Source organism: Magnolia sinica, chromosome 3, assembly GCF_029962835.1.
Source record: "Magnolia sinica isolate HGM2019 chromosome 3, MsV1, whole genome shotgun sequence".
Taxonomy (NCBI): domain Eukaryota; kingdom Viridiplantae; phylum Streptophyta; class Magnoliopsida; order Magnoliales; family Magnoliaceae; genus Magnolia; species Magnolia sinica.
Genome location: NC_080575.1, coordinates 98,506,782 through 98,527,400, shown reverse-complemented (window position 1 = coordinate 98,527,400; position 20,619 = coordinate 98,506,782). Strand labels below are relative to the sequence as shown.

At 39.2% G+C, this 20,619-nt stretch overlaps 1 protein-coding gene across 1 annotated transcript in view; it reads left to right on the top strand.

The window, feature by feature from the left end:
- The first annotated feature begins 17,198 nt into the window (after positions 1–17,198).
- Positions 17,199–20,619, top strand: part of LOC131240366 (uncharacterized) — a 100,204-nt gene continuing 96,783 nt past the window's right edge. Inside the window, exons 1-3 of the mRNA XM_058238544.1 lie at positions 17,199–17,331; positions 18,136–18,298; positions 19,638–20,209. Coding sequence (XP_058094527.1) covers positions 19,657–20,209 — 553 coding nt within the window. The 5' untranslated portion in view covers positions 17,199–17,331; positions 18,136–18,298; positions 19,638–19,656. The remainder of the gene's footprint in view (positions 17,332–18,135; positions 18,299–19,637; positions 20,210–20,619) is intronic.

The following is a 20,619-nucleotide window of genomic DNA, read 5'->3' as shown; positions in this document are numbered from 1 at the left end:
TTAGCCTTTATTCCAAAAATCAGTGTGATTCAACACTCAGGTGGGCCACCCCCACAAAATTATACTTAAAAGTTCTGAAGTCGCGTGGTATGGCTCACCCGAGTTTTCGAATACTGATTTTGGCAGTTCTTTCATCTTGATGAGGCACATCAGATGAATGGATTGGGTGGCATACAGACACTAAAGTGCCCCCCACAGAAACTAATGGTGTGTACCCCATACCAACTTTTACCTAGGATTTGGCCTATTTTTATTGTGGATGGTTATGATTTTCGGGTTCCAAGGCCAATAAGGAGCAGCATACCTGATGGACGGGTGGAAACTCACGAAAGCTCCACCCATGTGGTTCAATGCTCAAGGTACATGGGCACGGCGGTGGTTCGGATTCGAATTTCGTGCAATACTTGTTGCAGAGAGGCCGTGCGACACAAAGCTATGTGGAGCCTACCTCGATGTCTATTTGACATCCACTCCGTCCATCAGTTAATCCCGTTCATATTAGTTTGTGAAACACAAAAGGAGGCAGATCCAATACTCAAATGGATCACAGCACCGAAAACAGTTGCCTCGGTGGTGTGTGCCATACAAAATGTTCATGGCCCCCACCGAAGTATTGGATCAGGTTCGTATTTGTGTTTTCCCTTCATCCTGGTGGGATTCATTACATGAAATGGTTGGATGTAACATAGAAATAACTTTCGGATTCCCATCCAGTACAGTGAAGATGTCATACAGACGTCACCGTGGGCCCCACAGAGCTTTTTTTTTTTTTGGACGGGATACTTGCAACACTTGTTGTAGGCTTATGGCCTGGTTGGCTGGACCGATCCCACGGTATTAGGAGGGATGGGACCGCGATATCCCGTGATATGCACGACGAGCCAAAACTGACACGGTGAGCTTGTCCCGGGATATAAGGAATCCCATGGATCTTAAAACAATCCACTGATATCACCATCATTACTTTAAAATCTATCCCATCCTTGTTTGGACGGATTGGAAGGTAAAATCCCGGGATATGCTGGGCGTGTCAAACAACCCGATGAACTTGTCCCGGCATATAGCAATCGCATGGATCTTAAACCAATCCACTGACACCACCGTGATTACCTTAAAATCCATCCCATCCCTCCTAATCCCATGGGATTCGCCTGGCCAAACAGGCCCACGAATTGGAATGTGAAGCCGGCCCGAATTTCTTTTTAGGAAACGATATCCCCGGTGACCCGACTATGTGGTGCCCACCGTGATGTGATTGTTTTATTCACGCTGTCCATCCATTTTTCCAGCCCATTTCAGGGCATGAGTCAAAAAATGAGGGAGATCCAAAGCTAAGTGGACCACAGCACAGGAAACAATGGGTATAATGATGGCCCACCGTTTAAACCTTCCTCCGGCCTACCATGTTGTCTATTTTCCCTCCAACCTCGTCATAATGTCACACAGACCTGGATGAAGGGAAAACACAAATATGAGCTTGATCAAAAACTTCCGTGGCCCCGAGAAGTTTGTGAAGGTAGGCGTTTATACTCTACCATTTCCTTTGGTTTGGTTCACTTGAGATACAGATCTGTCTCATTTTTAGGACCATACCCTAAAAAGAGCCTTAAAAAGGGATAGACGGCGTGGATAAGGCACATGCATCATGTTGGGTCCCACAAAGTTGGGTCACAAGGGATATCCCTGGTGACGGGTACCAGGCAATCCACGTTCATTCCTTAGACGTCATTTTCCAGTCCAAAAACGTGGGCTCCATTCTACGGTAGCGGATTGCCTATGAGGCTATGAACCCAGGCACATAGATATACCTCTTCCCGGGCCGTGTGGGACCCACAGAGATGTCAGTGACAAATCCACTCCATCCATCTGTTCTGAAAGACCACAATAGGATAAGGATTAAAAAATCAGTCAGTACAAATTTCAGATGGCCACACAAAACGAAAGTGGGAACGGAAACGTCCAACGTTGAAACCTTCCTGGAGCTGATCATAATGTTTATATGCCATCCAAACCGTTCATAGGTTTATTACCACTCAAATAAACTGTAAACACAAATATCATCCTGATACAAAACTTCAGTCACCCTCAGGGGTTCAATATACACTGTTTCTTGTCTTTTATGGCCCACATGATCTTTGGATATGCCTGCTTTTAGAAACTGTAGTATTGTGGTCTTGAAAAATTAATGGACTGAGTGGATTTATCACGTACATCTATGTAACGTAATTTAAACCAATAGGAATATACGATTTTCAACATCCACTGCTAGGTGGGGCTAACATTCATCCATGGGTAGATGATCAGAGCCGTCCTTCAGGTGGGGGTTCTAATTTGAGGGGGCATTATCTAAAAAACTGAACTAAGTGGGTGATTTAAAACGGACGGTTCTGAAACTAATCATCCACTGGCCTACATTCAATGGAGAGAGTTAGTTGGTTTACATGATCCGTTCAGTCTGATTTTTGTAACATGGCCTATCCACGGAAAACAAACTGAAGCGCTGCTCTGATCATCCATAGGTAGATGATCAGAGTAGTCCTTCAGTTGGGGTTCTAGTTTCAGTGGGCTGTTATCTAAAAACTGCACCAAGAATATCATCTTCACCATCAGTTGGTAGCATTGAAACGGACGGTTCCAGAACAAAATCATCCAGTGGGCCGAGGTACATTTAGCAGGAAAATATCGGCGGTTAAGATGATCCGTTCAGCCTTTTTTAAACATGGCCCATCCACCTCAGCATCAAGTAGATGGGTGGTTTTGATTATCCAGGTGTGGATGCAAGTGGGTCCTAGCGAGTGAGTGAGCGCATGATAGATGGCACGGAAGGTACACATGAAAAAAAAAATAAAAATAGTATGGTGGGCCTGATAACAGGCATAGGTTTGTAAAAGTAGGACCGGGGGACTTGTGATCCATGCGGTTCATCTGAGTTGCCTAACTGTGGATGGGAGATGCCCTAAAAATTTCTGAGAATGGAGGATCAAAGCCATCCAATCTTTGGCCGTTCACTGAAGGTGGACCATCTATATTCTTTTCTAAGCTGTAAATTTCTCAGCGGTAGGAAAAGGGTTAGGATGGTTCATCATATGAATTTTCAGGAAATAGCAGGTGCACAATTTGTAACGCTCTGAAAATCGGGGGTCGAGCATAGACTTAACTCTCGAGTTACAACTCATCACTTATGTAACATAGATAATGATGTTTAAATGTTGTCCGTATTAGTGCTTTAAATATGATATGATTATACCAAAACAACATATTATACTCCAGAGGCAATTAAAGTACGCTAGTGGAAGACTGTGATATGTATATAAACTGTACAAAAGTAACAGCAAACCCTCAGAGTATGAATGTCACTAGGTTAAATAATTACAAGTTTAATTCAAAAATGTACAAAATCAGAAAGTGTAATGTTCTATATCCAACCCTGTAGCCCCGACAGCGCAACTCCAGGTCTACATAGACCCATCAGAGAGTTGCATATAGGAGAACTCCTCGTCATCGTAATAGTTCGGCTCTGCCTCATAAGCATTGTCATCACCTGCAGCTAAGACAGAGTCCGGTTGGTGTTTAAAACACCGTCACAGAACGTGGGAGTGAGTGATCAACTCAGTGAACTTATAAGGCAAAGGTTAACATGTTATCAATTCAATCAAGCAATAATGATAAAGCAATACAATCAAGCATCCCTAAGTACTCTGGTTAATGCAAAAATGATATGTATTAATGATGCATGCCGTCGCCTGCACTCCTTCTGCGATCTTTCTCTTACGGTTGCGGCATGCACCCCTTCCTCTGTGCTCAACACCAACGCCAAAGGCACATGCAATGCGGTTCATGAGCGTGATTACCAAGTTCTTATTAGACCTTTTCATACAGTAGGATTGAGAAGCTAAAGCACCTCCCTTTATATCATAACTCAAACATTGATCCATCTAAGGTCGTCAATCCTAGTAGTCACATACGATAGATAGTTTCCAGGTCGTTACGGAGAGGTTCGTCACCGTCAGCGTATGCCTGGTTTATACTCTAGTTTACTACTGAAAGGCTCGTCATCTCAATATAGTTTCTAGTATATGCTCGAGGTCACCACGGGCTCGTCACCTGATCGTAGGCCAACAGCTCGAATACAGTATCCCATACCACCGTATTCGACTCACGAGTCTGGGTTGCTCACTGGACACTACGGGGAGGCTCGTCGCCCCAGCGTAGGCCGACAGCTCAACCGCGGTGTCCCATACCACCATGCACGGCTCATGAGTCTTAGCAGATCGAGGTACCAAGGTTAAACGGGGTTTCCACTGGTGAGTTTGGTACCTTAGATTCAAGCAGTAGCGTCCATACATGGTGAACATACATCGTACCAATCGGGTTACTTGACAAGCTCGACTAGTACGAGCGTACGTCGACTTAATCGATATGAAATGCATAAGCATTCTGCGTGGCCTAACCACTGCCGTCAAACGACGTACGACTCGGATTCGTCGAATGTATCCGTCGTGGCTAAATCAATTCGGCCACCGATTGTAAACTGTTACCGATTGCCTAAGCTACATTATAACCCCAATCACACTTCAAACATTAACATTCACGTGTAATAACCAAAGCCAGCATGTGACAACCAAATCTGAATATAAATATTATCTGAGCATTTCAACATAACACATACTACACATGTTACAATATATAAGCAGTTCATCCATCAATTACATAGTAGTAAGGTAAGTTACATAAAGAAACTATAACCATAGATAAGGGGATTGAGAATCATATCTCAACACTCTCATTACATACATTTAAACCAACATTTTCTCATTCAAGCATTTTATCAAACACTTAGTCTACACATATTACATACATATAATAAATCAGTTAAAACACATGTTATAGCAAATCCTCCTACATAGGAGTTTCCATACGCACAACGATCATGTATTAGCAATCAATAATTATAGCAAGCATAAATTATAATTTCATATTCATTCAAATATTTTAACAAATACTTAGAATGCATTCGAAATTGTCTAACCTACATATATGTGTAATATATTGAAACATCCTAACTACGCATATGTGATAGCACTCAAGTCAGTCATAAATTATTGACTGACATTGAAAGCCTTGAAAACCATAACCTAAACGTTTATAGTCCGCACCTTACGCCGGTAGACACGTAACGAACTCAGTTCGTTCTTTAACTCGTCGTCTACGGCACAACTACAACCTACAGTATGAAATAGATTAGCTATTTCATCCTTTACTGTATTTGAAATCCTAAAATAGGTCAGGGTTAGGATTTCTTACCCGAAAACAGAACCAGAATCGCTGGTATAGCGATACGGTAGCGGTGAAATGATACGTAGAGCGGCAGGGAAGAATCTCTGCAGCAAACCTTAGCTTTCCCTCACACTTTCTCTCTCTTTCTTTCTCTTTTTTTTTTCCTCTTCTCTCACCTAGGGTTAAAATTTCGTATGTGAAGGGTGAGAGAGGGTTTTAGGCCTTTATATAAGTCCAGGACTAATGGAAATGGCCCCAGGGCCAAGGTATACTTAGGTTATAGTCAAAGGTTGGTTGTTTCGGTCCAACGGAGCTGTTCTAGAGGCCCTTTTTCCACATGCGGTCGGACTTAAGATTCCTGACGTTGGATCTAGGTCAGGCTAAGATCTCGGCCCGATCGGATCAGTGGATCGACCGCGGAGGACCAGTTTCAGTTCAAAGGTCACCGGTATTCGATCAGGGCCATAAGTACACTGACATGTGTTGAAAATTTTCCCTGATCTAAGGGTGTAATTGGGTCAGATTTCGACAGTCTGAATCCTTAGATTTGACCTGCAAGTGAACAACTCAATTCACTTAAGGTTTAGTTCATTTCCTAAAGATATTCACGTTTCTCACACACTTTGCTCCGGGCTCAAGATGTGCATTTCGGAATACTATCTAGACTTGATTTTCAAGATGGTAGCCAAGCCCAATAAGGTGGTCATAACCGTATAATTTTGCAGTAATCGGACTTTCGATGTGCAGTTCAGATCCGATACGGAGTTTCATGATACTCCCGAGAGCAATTGGGTTTTGAGATGGATCCTAAGTTTGTAGGTAATCTAGCGTTAGCGGTTCTACTCATTTTGGGTCTTGCAGATCGTATTTAAAGTGATTAGTGCTAATTTCACAGATAATCTACTTTAACACTTAGCTAATCCTCGACTAATTTCTAAAGGATTTGCTCCTTAGTGATTTCTGCCTGAGGTGATAATCGGGTCTTTGTAAGGATTTTTTCGAGACGTTACACAATTATCAGATCAACAGTTTGGATTACCTATAAATGGGCCCCACTTGTTACTATAGATATATCCAGTAGATCACATGATTCCTCGTATTTCCCGATAGCGACACATTGTTTGATACCATGCTACAGTGCCAAACAAGGCTAATCACTCCTCCCATGCTTCTTCTTTTCGATTTTATTTTTTTTGGTATGCTTTTGATTATAAATAAGATACAAATGTTTACTTCTACAGTAGTTGCATTGTAAACCTGATTGCTTCCTTGCATCTTTTTGTCTTTCTGCTTAGCTTCTTTTTTTGAAAAAAAATAATAATTCAAATGGCTTCTCTTATTATTAAGAGTACAGTACTGTTAGCATCATGTTGTTTATGATCCAAACAGAATTTAAAGTACTCTGCCAAACCCAATTTTCATATTGATTTAGTGGTAGCTAAAGACCGGCACCGGCGGCAACTACTCCAGCTTTTCTTTCTTCTTTTTTTCCTTTTTTTTAAAGGGATTTATTATTTATATTAAAAATAGAGTTTATGAAGAAAATGTATTAGTCTCATACAATTAAATTGACGCAGGGGAGGATGTGTTGAGGTCGAGCATCATTTTCCTCAAAGGGATAACTATTCTGAATCCATGGAACTTCCCTAAACTCCTCATAAGCTTAGAGGAAAGAATAAATAAATAATTCTAAAAATTATGGAAATAATTTTATTAATGATAAAAAACGAGTTTAAAATTCTTTAAATAAGGCTACAAACCCTAGAGAGAAGTTTCAGAATCATACTATAACTAAAACTCCTAAAAATCGCGACTTACTATAAATAGTAAATTTACTATTTATAGACGGTCGTGATTTCCACTATACCTCATGGTTTTCGGCCAAAATTAGTGTCTTATTTGGCTCCACCATCTTATACTCACTTTTCATGTTGGACGCAACTCCTAAAGCTCAACAGATGAAGGGTGATAACCAAACTAAAACTTACTATGAATAGTGAAAAATGAAAATAAATAGCGATTTCGACGGAATCTTGCAAATTTAGCATAGGCAGCCCTGCATAGCTGGGTTGGGTGGCTAAAGTAGCTCATCTTACCCCTAAATCATATATGGTACATTCGATAGCTCATTCCAGTTTGCGAGATACGTCTGTTTTAAGTTCCGATGGTCTGAATCACTTTTGTCATCAACTGGGCCTTTTTATAATCCATCTTGGGTATGAAAGTGTCCACGACCCGCTCTACATCACTTCTAATATGAGTTTTTTTTTTTTCTTTCAGTGATTTGTTTCATATCTATTCATTCCTCAATACCAACTGATCACGCGGATAATGTATGCACCCGAAACAACACTTTGTTAAGTCATTTTATCAAAAACTCAGCAAGCAGCATCGATATCAAAATAATCGAGTCATTGAGCCAATTCAATTCGAGTAGAGTTGAGCTCGGGCAAGATTGAACTCGGCTTGAAATTTTTTTGAGCTCCAAAAATCATCTTCACTCGGTCCGAATCCAAATTCGAGTCGAGATGAGTCGAGCAAGCTAACCGAGCTAACTCGACTCGTGTACAACTCTATAGGCTTGCACTTGATTGGTTATGGGTCACCCTCTTGGGTTTTGCTTGGGGATAGCTGTAGGCCCACCTTTGATATCCGCATTGGCCTTACCATGATTGCTTGTGGACCATATGATTGTTGCCCTATTAGTGTTGTTTTAGTACGATTATGCCCATTTGTGTGTACACTTGTTAAGTGGGGACTATTGGTTTGAATGCCCACTCAAATAGATCCTTCTAGACCCCATTAGACTTGAATTCCAAGTGGGTCTTACCTCTTTGTGAATGGTGTGCTTCTCTTAGTTTGGCGTGGCATTATGCTTGTGGTGATGTGGTGTTTCCTTTACAGTAATGTAGTACTTACTTTATGCTAGATGCAACGCTAGTCTTACGTTCCATATAACACTGCCCTTATACTTGATGTGACAACACACACCACATGCATGGTTAACTATATGACTGTACATCATCATACTTCATCCGCATCATGTATGCATGACATTGATTGATGGTTTAATCATGGTTGAGTACAACTAGCTTTACAATGCAGTCCAACAGGTGATGTTTGGCCAATGGATCACGATTGGTACTCATGACATAGTTTTGGCTTGCCTTTGCATGATAAGGTTGCATTGTTGACCCTATAGCTTAGGGCATTTTAGGAGACTCATATGAGATGGGGTCACCCCACATGTATGCACGACCTGCATAACATGGTTGTATGATTCATATGATGGACCCATGCATTCACGCATTTGCGTGATGCACTTGCATGCATACCCTAACGGCATAGGGTTGTGGCCATCACAAGCTTGTTGTGGTTGGCGATTATGGTTGTGCACACTGAAAATTTGGTTATGGTTATATGGTGTCTAAAGGTATTCATAAGTGAAAGTCCATAAACCCCATAGTACCGTAGGATGTTCCAATGTCTAAACCGAGTAGATACATAAGCGCTCGAGTGTTGCGTACCAGCAAGCCGCATTTCTCACTATGTTGGGGTCGGCTGGAAAGGGGTTTGACCTCACCTGCTCGAAGAGTATAGTGGTGATTAAGGTCATGTTTGACCAACTTGGAAATGGGTCCGTTACTGGCACGTCATTTGGGATTTGGCATGGCTATAGGTCTTTCACTCCCGTGGTGAGTAGTGAGGTCTTTTGCCCTCTTGTTACTTTCGAGTACAAGCTTTGACTGCGCAATAAATTTTGACGATTCCAGATGAGAACCGTACTGAGATGTGGATTAGACATTATGATTGGAATTCTTGCATCGCATGGTTGCTTATTACATTCGACACGGTTAACTTTTCATATAACATATATGCATAGCCTTATTATAACTAATTGCATGCATGGGCTTTGACATGGTTTATATATCTTTGATACTAACTCTGATATTGATATCGATGCAATATATTATGTTATACGCATTGCGCGCGCACACGCTCACTTTATTGGGCGTTGTATAGAAGCTTATAGGCATTTACTTATTTTTTTAAAGGATATGTTAGAGTACAGCTGTTCGCAATGCTGGAGTATGCTCATTTGTTTTTTACTTTGGTAATGTTAGAATATGCTCCTTTGTTTTTTACTTTGCTATCATATCTATTTTCTTTTACTAGCATTGTATCTAATCTTGTATAAGGAATACGCATGTTACTTGTGGAGTTCTTTTGGTTATGCTCAGTTATTAAGTCTCCCCTGAAATTCTCCTTGTGGAATGCCACCTTCAAAACTTAGTATATATGTGTTGAGTGCCAGACTAGAGATTCTACAGAGGCTAACAACATCAGATTTAGGACGTAGCATATGGTGTTGGGAACTGAATTTGAGACGTGACATAAATAAAGTAGAGTTGATTACATCATGTTTATCAAGCGGAGAGTCGTAAAAATGGTGATTATTTTAGTATATATTAATTAATGATATCATAATCATTGGCAATTATGATTTGATGGCAAATTATTTTTTTCTAGGTACAGAGGTTGTCTCATAAAAAAAGGAATCTTCCTATCACAATGAAATTATATTTTAAACTTGCTCATAGAGATAGGAAAACTAACTATAATGCTTGATGATACTTCAGTCAACTACAATATTCATCTCTCCGAGGAAAATGGAAAATGAGTATTAATTTATACATATGTCATCATCTGTCCATATGAAAGTCATTAATTAAATCATTTGTTCATAAATCGCTCAAGCCATTTCTTTGGCCAGTCAATTTATACATAGGTCATCATCCATCCATATGAAAGTCATTAATAGAATCATCTATTACTTAAAGGGTTTCACTAAAAAATGAGTACTAATGAAGTGTAATGAAAATTTTAAAACTAAGGGCTACTCGGTTGTTGAATGGGCTCGTTGGCCATTTGACTGAAGGTTTGCAATTGATATGTGTACATTTATTGGCAGTAACCTGGTTAATGAAAAGTAAGAAACCAAGTGTTGTTGCTCGGTCCAATGCAAAAGCGGAATATATAGCAATGGTCTCAATCACGCACGAATTTGTTTGTATTAAAGCTCTACTTAAGGACATTGGGTTTCCTAACGAAAACCCTATTGACCCATTTTGCGACAACCACACAACCATTAACATTGCAACTCATCCCATATTTCATAAAAAAAATAAAGCATATTGAGATAGATTGTCACTTCATCAAGGAAAAAATTTAAGACAAAAAGATCTCTACTTTGTTTATACAAACTAAAGAATAATTAGTTGATTATTTTATAAAAGCTATAGAAAAACTAATGTTACAAAGCTTATCGGGCAAGTTGGACGTCATTGATAACTCTCCCCAAACTTGAGGGGGAGTGTATTGGGGATTTGATTCTAATTAGATTAAGACCCTCTCCATTCATTCGAAAGTAGTTGTGTTGTACCACAACTACTCTCGTCTGGGCAAGTAGTTATGTTATACCCAACTTATTCTTTCAATGTATATGTATGTATTTCTCCAAGTTCAGAAAAATGAATAAGAAATTTCGGAATTGTTCCCTACTATTTTTTCACATCCTTGTCTCCGCTCTTTCCTATGGTGGTCCAATCAAGTTTGGATTTGCCTCATTTTGAGGCCATGTCATAAAATAAGCTGGCGCAACTAATAGACAAAATGAATGCCATGTAGAGATCACATATAGTCTACGCCCAAAAAAAAAAAAGAAGAAGAAGAAGAAGAAGAAGTTAGGCTTAACTCTCTCTCTCTCTCTCTAATTGTACATGGACTATCTCCTAGCTGGTTTTGCCGGCCCTTGCTATGAGTTTTCAATCTCGAAATTTTTATTTTTAATACTCATCTAATGCAAGGTTGACCGTGGTTTGGGTCATCGCAACTTAGTGCATATCCAACTAGCATAGTGGCAATGGTAAAATAGCAGTATGGATGAACTGCAACAAACCTCATCGAGCCTAATAAGTTTACTAATTACATGTAAGTAGTCCCATTTAATCGCCACCCATGATCATTGACCATCAAACCACACCTGACAATTAGGAACACATGTTTAAAGTCCATATTGAAATTTAGGCTGCATGATTTGTTAGGTGGGATACTTCATATAAAACAATTAATTTCCTAAGCAAAATTGTTTTAGTTATTAATTTGTTTTGTACGTTAAAACAACTTTAAGAGCCTATTTGGATTTGTTGAAGTATAAATCGAGTAAATGTCACTTTCATGTTTTTGTTGCTTGTTTTTTATATATATATATATATATATATATATATGAGAAATGGTTCTATGTGGTCGACCTCATGGGAACTTCCCATGAGGTTGAGCTGTGTGGGCCCCACCGTGATGCTATTGTGCATTTGATGGGTCCCCTTTAAATTATGGGATATCTCAAAAATCAGTCGTTTGCGGAACTCAGGTGGGCCATACCATCTAAAATCTTGTGAGGACATACCTAAAACATATAAAATCACTTGGTGGGGCCCACTTGAGGTTCACATGGGACTGAAACTTGGTCTGACCCCTCATTGAAGTGAGACACACATAATTGATAGGTTGGATTTGTGAAGCACATCTCAATGGGCCCAGTAAATAATTATGAATGTTTTAATGGGAAGGTAACCCCTCTGAACTGTTGTATGTGGTGTGGTGCACCCAAATCATTGATTGATTTGATTTTTAAGCCCATGGCCCACCATGGAATGCTGCATCTGACTGATGGGGTAGATATTCGACTCACATCACAGTGGGCCCCACGCAACTCGACCTCACGGGAAGTTCCCAAGAGGTCGACCTCATAGTAGCATTTCCATATATATACACACGCATATGGAGAGAGATATTATTTCATTTCGCTTTGGTTTCTTGAAAAATTCTCACCTGTGGATTTCATTTAAAATAAAAAAAAAAAATCTCTCTTTTTATAAAATGCCTCGTGTACCATAACATTTGCTACCCAACTAATTTAAGTGCTACACACTTGCAACCATCTATCTTCAAGCTGTGTACCTAGTTGAAAGCCCTAATATATTGGATACGGATTGTGCAGTGATTCTTTATTAACAAGTTAGGTATGGTCAGTTCTGTGGGCCGACAGTAATGTACTGGATTTTTTCACATATTCATTTATTTTATTGCTCATTTTAAGGCATCATTTCAAATATGAGTCATATCCAAATCCTAAGTGAACTGCACCATTGGAAATAACACTGAATGAATGCGGAATGCACACGTTTAAGAACTTCATGGGGCCTCAAAACTCTTGGATGAAGCTTATAACTGTATTTTCTATTCACCGATGTTTGTGTTACTGTCTACTTAAGATTTGAATTTACCTTATTTTTGAGTAAATGGATCACTTCCAACCCCGCTGTTTCCAGCTGGGAACTGGCACTCTTGAGTGGCCACAGTGATATGTGGGTCTTTATCCACATTGTTCATCTTTTTTTTTATTTTTTATTTTTTTTATTTTTCATATCATTTAAGGATATAAGCCCAAACTTAGTTGGATATAAGCCCAGGTCTTAAGTGGACGGCACAGGAAGCAGCCGCATTGAAACTTTTCTAGGCTTACCGTGTTAGAAAGCTAATACACAATGTTAGAAATATAAGAGTTTCTTGTATACAACGGAGGATAGAAGAAAACGATAACGAAACGATCAGATTTATCGGGTTCAAGGCTCGACTTGAATAGTTAATTTTTCAAGACAGATTTGCTGCCATTTTTCTGGAATTTCCAGCAAGTGTAAACGAAGGAAATCTGCAAATTGTCTTCAGGATACAATGAATTCTCAATCCGATTTTCAACACAAAAATTTGCACATTTAAGTGTCGAACAGATCTCTAGTTTTGACACCAATATACCTTAAGACGTTCATAAAAAATTCAGTAATAGATCATATCGAGAGTAATTGCACAAAAGATGATATAATCTCAATGATTAAAAGTATTATCTTCTGAATTATAGTATCCAGGATTTATATTAATTGGAAGGTTATGTATTTCTTCCTGAAGAGGTGCTAAAGTGTCTTTTCAAGAAATCTATACCCATTCACAGCAAATAATTGCCTTCCATGAAAGGATATGACTCTTTGTCCTATGACAGTTATTTCTATACCCATTCTGACAGAAGCAGTTATCCAACAGGAAAAACTGTATCCACATAAGCGACACATGGCATAGGTGCCACATGTATAATCATGTCACAATTACTCTCAATTAACAAAAAAGGTAATAAAACATCATGGTACTATGGCCCCAAATTTTGAAACATGTGTCAAAAAGACTAAGGTTCTTATTGCTCCTTGCGATGATGCGAAGTGCTGAGTGCGCCTAATAAAGCGCCCAAGCAGCCCTACAGCCCACGCCGCGCGCGCGTGTAGGCGGACAGTGCGAGATTTGAACCTTGGTTTTTTTTTTTAACACACACACACCCCACACACTCATGCTGGTGGAATTTCACCACCTATGGGTACTCAAACCCTTGACCGGGAGTTGAAACTCCTGAGAGTCTATCACCCAAGCAAGAGCAATGACCCTGGTTGTATAAGCAAAAACCTCTTCTCTTACTAACTGACTATACACACTATTTATGAAAAGTTTAAATAATTAATATATTTATTTACTTTTTAAAAATAACTTTTATTTTTAAAATTTATTTTTATTCTAAAAAACACAACATACCGTGATGCTTATTTGCAATTCAACCTATGCATAAAGTTACATGAGCTGGAAGAAGAGAAAACACAAATATCAACATCGTGTAAAACTTCTACTATCCCATGAGTTTTTAAAGGTAAGGGGGTGTTTGGGCGTTGGGATCAGGTGGGATAGGATTCAAAAAAATATAATTATTACTCAGGGATTGTCCCCAGTTGCCATGAGATAAGATTAATGCCACACTTTGTTGGTAATATGGTTGTACATTGAATGGATATACCCACCATCATTTGAAATTACTTAGAATAACACACGTGTTATGTCTAAACCGTACATTTGTTTTGTAACCTCATTTTATGGCATGAGCTTAAAAATGAGGTAAATCCAAAACTTATGTGGCCCCAAAGAAGTTTTCAACGGTAAGTATTCAATCCCCGTTGCTTTCTATGGTGGGGTCCACTTGAGCTTTAGATTTACCTAATTTTTTGGTCCATGCTCTAAAATAATCTGGAAAAATGGGTGGACGGTGTAGATATAGCCCACACATCATGGTGGGACCTACACAACTTGCTAATATTGAGTGAAATTGGCATGGGACCCAATGCAATTCCATCTAATTTAATTCCAAGCTTTTCCATTCTTTCCAAACATAGAGTGGAATTGGCGCAGACCAGATGAATCCCATCCCACCTAATCCCTTCTAATCCCACTGCCCAATCACGCCCTAAGAGTTTAATCCCAATTGTGCATTTCACATATATCATGGATCTGTCTAAGTTTTGGTCTTATATTTTAAAATGACATGAAAAATAATGGCCGGTGTGGATAAGACCCATACATCACGGTGGCCACTCAAATCTCCTGCCACTTCCCAGGAGGGCCGGGTAGGACACAATCCGCGTCCCCTAAAATAATAATCCAAAATCGACGGACAGAGGGATAAAAAATACACATATAACATGGTGGGGCCACAGTGCTTTTCTAGCACTGACGGCACGGGAGGGGTGACTGCCGATTCGGATTCCTATTATACTACGCACGTGTCATATTGGCACGTGTGGATGGGCAGGTAATTTCAGGCTACGGGAGTTCGAAAACGTGTATGCCGGTTTCCAGTTTCCACCATTGTCTGACATCCACTCAGGATCCAAACGTCAACAAAGCCCCGCCAACCACCGCAGTCTTGGATCATAATGTAATTTGTCTTATCCCTTCGCCTGCGACTTATGGACGGTTGGATGTTATACAGGGACGAGGATTGCCTGCCAAAGCCTTTGGCTTGGACCGGAAGTTAGGTGGGCCCTTCCACGATGTTCGTGAGAAATCCATTTGTACATCCGCTTTTCTGGGAAACGGATTGGCTACTTCCCCTGACACTAGGCCGGTGTCGTGCTCTGTTAGCCCAACATGATGTATATGTTTCATCCATTCGGTTCATCCATCTAATCCTCCTAAGGCCTACTGTACTGTTTATTTGACATCCAATCTGTTGATTGGGCCATACAGAGCTAGATGAAGGGAAAAAACAAAGATCAGCTTGATCCAAAACTATTATTGGCCACAAAAAGTTTTAATTGTTGACGTTCATTCAACACTGTTTCGTGTAATGTGGTTCAACTGACATTGGGATATATCTCATTTTTGGTCTCATATCCTAAAATGATTTAGAAAAATAGATGAACAGCATGGATGAAATACATACATCATGGTGGGGGCCACATAGCACCGAACACCAGCCATTGGCTGGTGGCAGGGGAGTAGCCAATCCGTTTCCCTTTTTCAGTACCATTTTAGTAAATGGACCAAAATCAAGGCAGTCCAAAACTTAAGTAGGCCGCACACAAGAAAAAAGTAGGCATTTTTAGGTCCATTATAATGTTTGTATGTCTTTCATATCCCATTCATGTGTCCATCATAATGTTTGTATGCCTTTCATATCCCGTTCATGAGTTTACTCTCCCTTAGGTGAACTCAAAAAAAACACAAATATTACCTGAAGGGGATTGTGCACGAGTTTAGCGTGAGAAATAAACTCTAGAGGGCATCATGATTTATATATTTTATTAACTCCGTAGATCCAATTTATAAAAAATTTTTATTGTGCAAGCCGAAATGTGAAACACATCCAAAACTCAAGTGGACCACATCATAGAAACGAGCGTGACTTGAATGCCACATATGTTTTAGATTAAGCTGATATTTTTATTTTATCTATGTTGATGTTTTTGTGATCTTATGAATAAATTGGATGACAAATAAACATTACTATGAGACCTAGGAAAGTATTAAAGGTAGAAATCATTATTCCCACTATTTCCTGTTGAGTGATCTAAATGAGCTTTGGATATGCTTCAATTTTGGGCTCAACCTTTAAAATGAGCTAGAAAAATGGATGGACCAGGTCGATATACGGCGGGCCTAATAGAGCTTACTCGATGTGATAATTTCCTTGATTCAAAACTTTCATGGCCCTAAAAAAGATTCAACAGTAGCTGCTCAGCCCTCACTATTTCCTCTCACACGGTTCATTTGAGTTTTTGATCTGCTTAAATTTTGAGCGCATATCTTGATATAATTGGGTAAATGGATCTACAGGATGGATTTCACCTAAAAATCATGTTGAAAGTTTCTTGCTTTCAATCAACCCCCCTTTTTTGGGAGCCCAATAGCTGTTACCGTGTTGCTCTTATAACGTAGGCTCACATTGATATTTTATGTATATCCACGCCGTCCATCTTTTTTTACAGACCATTTAAATACATGGTCCCAAAAATCAAGCAAATCCAAATTTCAAATAGACCACACTACATGAAACAGTGGTGTTTAAACTCCCACCATTAAAAACTTCCAAAGGCCTAGCGTCATGTTTATTTTCCATACAACATGTTGATAAGGTCAATATTACCTGGATGAAGGTAAAATACGAAGACGATATCGATCCAAAACTTTTGTATCACGTGAAAAGTTTAAAGAACATTCACCACTGTTTCCAATGATGTGATCCACTTGAGAATTTTAACGGCTTAAATTTTGGGATCACGTCTAAATGGATCTGTCAAAACAGATGGACGGCGTGGATATATAAAAAAATTCATAAAAGTGGGCCCCACACTGTAAGGGTAACACCCACAAAGGTGTTTCCCAACTAACACCTAAACCGCTCCCCTTTGTGGTCGCACGCGTGGCGTTCAACACCTTACACCACGGTTCAGGAAATTTGCGTCCAAGTACCCTGAAAAAAGCAACAGGGATGTTTATAGTAATATCCGAGACGTACAATAACATAACTCTTCGTGTATAGATACGCGGATGCCTCTTTTCTCAGAGAGGGAGACAGGAGCGAGAAAATTCTTATTGCAAGCGAAATCCGATCTGAATTTCACAGTAAGATTTCCGGAACTTTTTCTTGAGATTTCTCTATCTATCTCTCTCGTTTTTCATAAAAGATTTCGATTAAATCGACTAATGTCCTCTTCTTAAAAATTCAACCTGCATATCCTCTGCAAATTCCAGCCCTTTTTCTTTTCTTTTTTTTCTTTTTCATCTCCGGCCTTTCTTCAAGGCTTGTCTTTTCTTTTATTTTTTTATTTTCAAGCAATCTGTCTTCGAGAAATTCATATACGATTGATGTAATAAAACCTTTTCCACCTCTAGGCTTTCCTTCCCTGCTCTGTTTCCAGACACTTCTTACCTGATTTCGAAGAAAATAAGGATTTTGACCAGAGATTCCGCAGTGAATGCAGTAATCTAGGGTTCCGGCATTGCGCTGGCCCGCATTCGTAACGGCTAGGGTCTTGTTCCCATCAAAGACGGACAAGATTACCGCGGTTTCCTCGAATTTAACCAGTGGAAGTCGGTGTGAGATTTCTATCACTGCCGTGGGTCTGGTTATATCCAGTTGCATGCATTTTCTGGTGACAGTTCCAGAAATCGATGGACACTTTGATGTTTGGAGTTGCCTCGGGATTCGTGGGCATGCAAAGCCGCCCCACCAACAAGTCCAACCACCCTGATTTGGGGTTAATTCCGAATGCTACCTAAATTGCTGCATTCAGGAGCTTTGAACATTGAAGTTGTTTTGAATGAAAATGATGGCTTCTCTGCATTTTGTTGCAAAACTTGCCTCTCCTTTATTTGATATATATACTTTTAGTCACCATATTCTGATTACTCTTTAAACTTATTTAGGAAAATCTGGCTGTTGTGTAGCAAAACACTTCAATGGTCGAGCATCCATCCTTCTTCTACCTGCATGCAACTATGCTAGGTTTTTGGGAAACAAAGGGCTGGTTTTGAAAGTCAGACTAGATTTCACCGTTAGCAGTATCAGCTGACTTCATCTGAAAGATCTGTAAGATTTCTATGCAGTTCATTAGCTGCATTTACAAATACTTTCTCTAGTCTTTTCGTTTTTGTTACTAAGTCATGGTACTCTTTTTTGGCTTAATCATCATTATCATCATCATCTGGGCCTTATCCCTATCAATTGGGGTCAACTACATGAATCTTGTTCCACCATTCCTCTCTATCAAGGGCCATACCTTTGGTTTGGAATGTCATATTGTTCGGATTCATGATGAAAGTTATGGCGTGGTTGCCAATCTGATGCAACCCTCCTCCTTTATGTGGCATGGGGACTGGCAATGAGAGCATAAAATTCCCGTAGGTGCAATGTAATAGACAATTACATTGGTTGGTTACAATCGAGAGCTATCTAATAGTTTATTACATAGATTGATTACAATCAACGAGTTTATTAGAGTTGGCTGAATGTGACTTGATTGGTTTGAATAAATGGGTAATTGGTGGATTATTTATTTACTTTATTTTGGTATCATTTCAGTGAGAAAACATTGGAGATTTATTCATATGGCTCCAAGCTCTACGAAGCTGAAATGCACCTCTTCACAACCTGACCAATTCATCAGCTGGCTGAATGTTACGAAGTTCATATTGAGGAGAATTTGGAAAAACAATTAATAGCTGTTCATTAAAAATTCAGGAAAATATAGGAAGACTTGGGAAACATTTGCAATGTTCTTCTCTAAAAGACTCGGAATAAAATACTTTATCTTTAGTATTTTTGATTTTTTCTTGAGTAATTTTGGTGTTTCTTTAAGTTACTGAGCACATCACCAATGATATATGAATGTTTTGTATATTTTTGCAAATAAGTCATAAGTCACGAATAATTTGTGAATTAGCTGGTAAAATTTCTTCTTTTTTACTTGAAATTCCTGAATTAGTTGTGGTTCTTACTAAGTAAAAGAGTTTAATGTAACTTTTACAAAAGAAAAAAGATTTTACTGTAATAGAGGTTGGGCCACACATTGAAAAACAATGGGCAGTGTAAAAAGACTACTAATATTCCACGTTCAACATACAAATGTGGCCTACCTGGCTGGTTTGATATTTTGTCCACCTGATGCATGGTTTGGATGTCCTATTCCATGTCAAGTTGGCAGATATATATGACAATGTTTGGGTTATATAGTTCCAAAAGGGCATTTTTTATTGGACAATGTTAGTGGTCATTTGTTCAAATCACAGGCTAAATTTTGTGGTTTTCTTTACCGCTCTTATGAAGAAATTGTGTTCACTCAATTTGGTTGGAATTAAATGACATTTTTGGTTAGTATTAGTGAGAATTTGCCGACTGGGTAAAAAAGGCGTTGAATTTTGTGTTTCAGGTAAAATTTCATCCTGAATATGGCAAATGTCACACGACCAAGTAGGAGATTGAGAGATGAAGATAGTGGCAGCTCGAAGAAGAAACAAATAGGTGGCAAATTGAAGGATGGTAAAAGTTTGCCTGCTTCTGGCTCCACAACAATGACATCTGGTTTGAGAAGGTCTTCAAGAGAGACACCTTCAAAGAAAAAGAGGTCATCAAGTCCTTCGACTACACGAAAGTCTGAAAGACTTGAGAAGCGGAACCCATTGGCCCCAGTTAAGAGGAAACTAGAACGAGGAGAGAAGCAAAAGATGCCAAGCTCACCAAGAAGGTCTGAGAGAGGCGAGAAGAATCGGTCATTAAGTTCTTCCAGTTTGAAAAAGTCTGAGAGGGGTTCAAGTTCTTTGAATCCAAAAAAGAAAAAGCAAAAGAAAGAGGAAAATGTGAAACCAGCACAGCTGGAGACTAAGGAACAGTGCAAAGCAAAGAAGAAGGTTGCTGTTGTTGTATTGAAGAAAAAAAAGAGATTAGATGCACGTGCTTATAGGTTATCATTCAATGTCCAGACAAAGAAGGCCAAGCAGTCAGGTATAGCTGGGTTTCCTTGTTACCTCTTTTATTTTGTTTTAGTTTCAGCAATTTTTGTATCATAATTACTTATCACTTGAAAATCGGATGCATTCACTTGTTGGAAACTGGTATTCAACATCTAAAAAGGATTGTTCTTTCAGGGTTCGCTTGGCAAGCAAAACTTTCTAATTTACAATTTTGTTGAACAATAATAACTTTTGATTTAACAGAAGTTTTGCCTTGTTTTTCTATGTTTCATCGACTGTTAGGCCAGCTAACCTTAAATCAAAATCTTATTAAATTTTTAGCATTGTGCATATTTGGATGCATAACAAAAAATTGCAATTTAGCAGTTCTCTGTGGCAAAAGAAATCAAATGTGGATTGTATTGATTGGCCAAAGGTGTTAAGGCTGACTGATCCTAGATA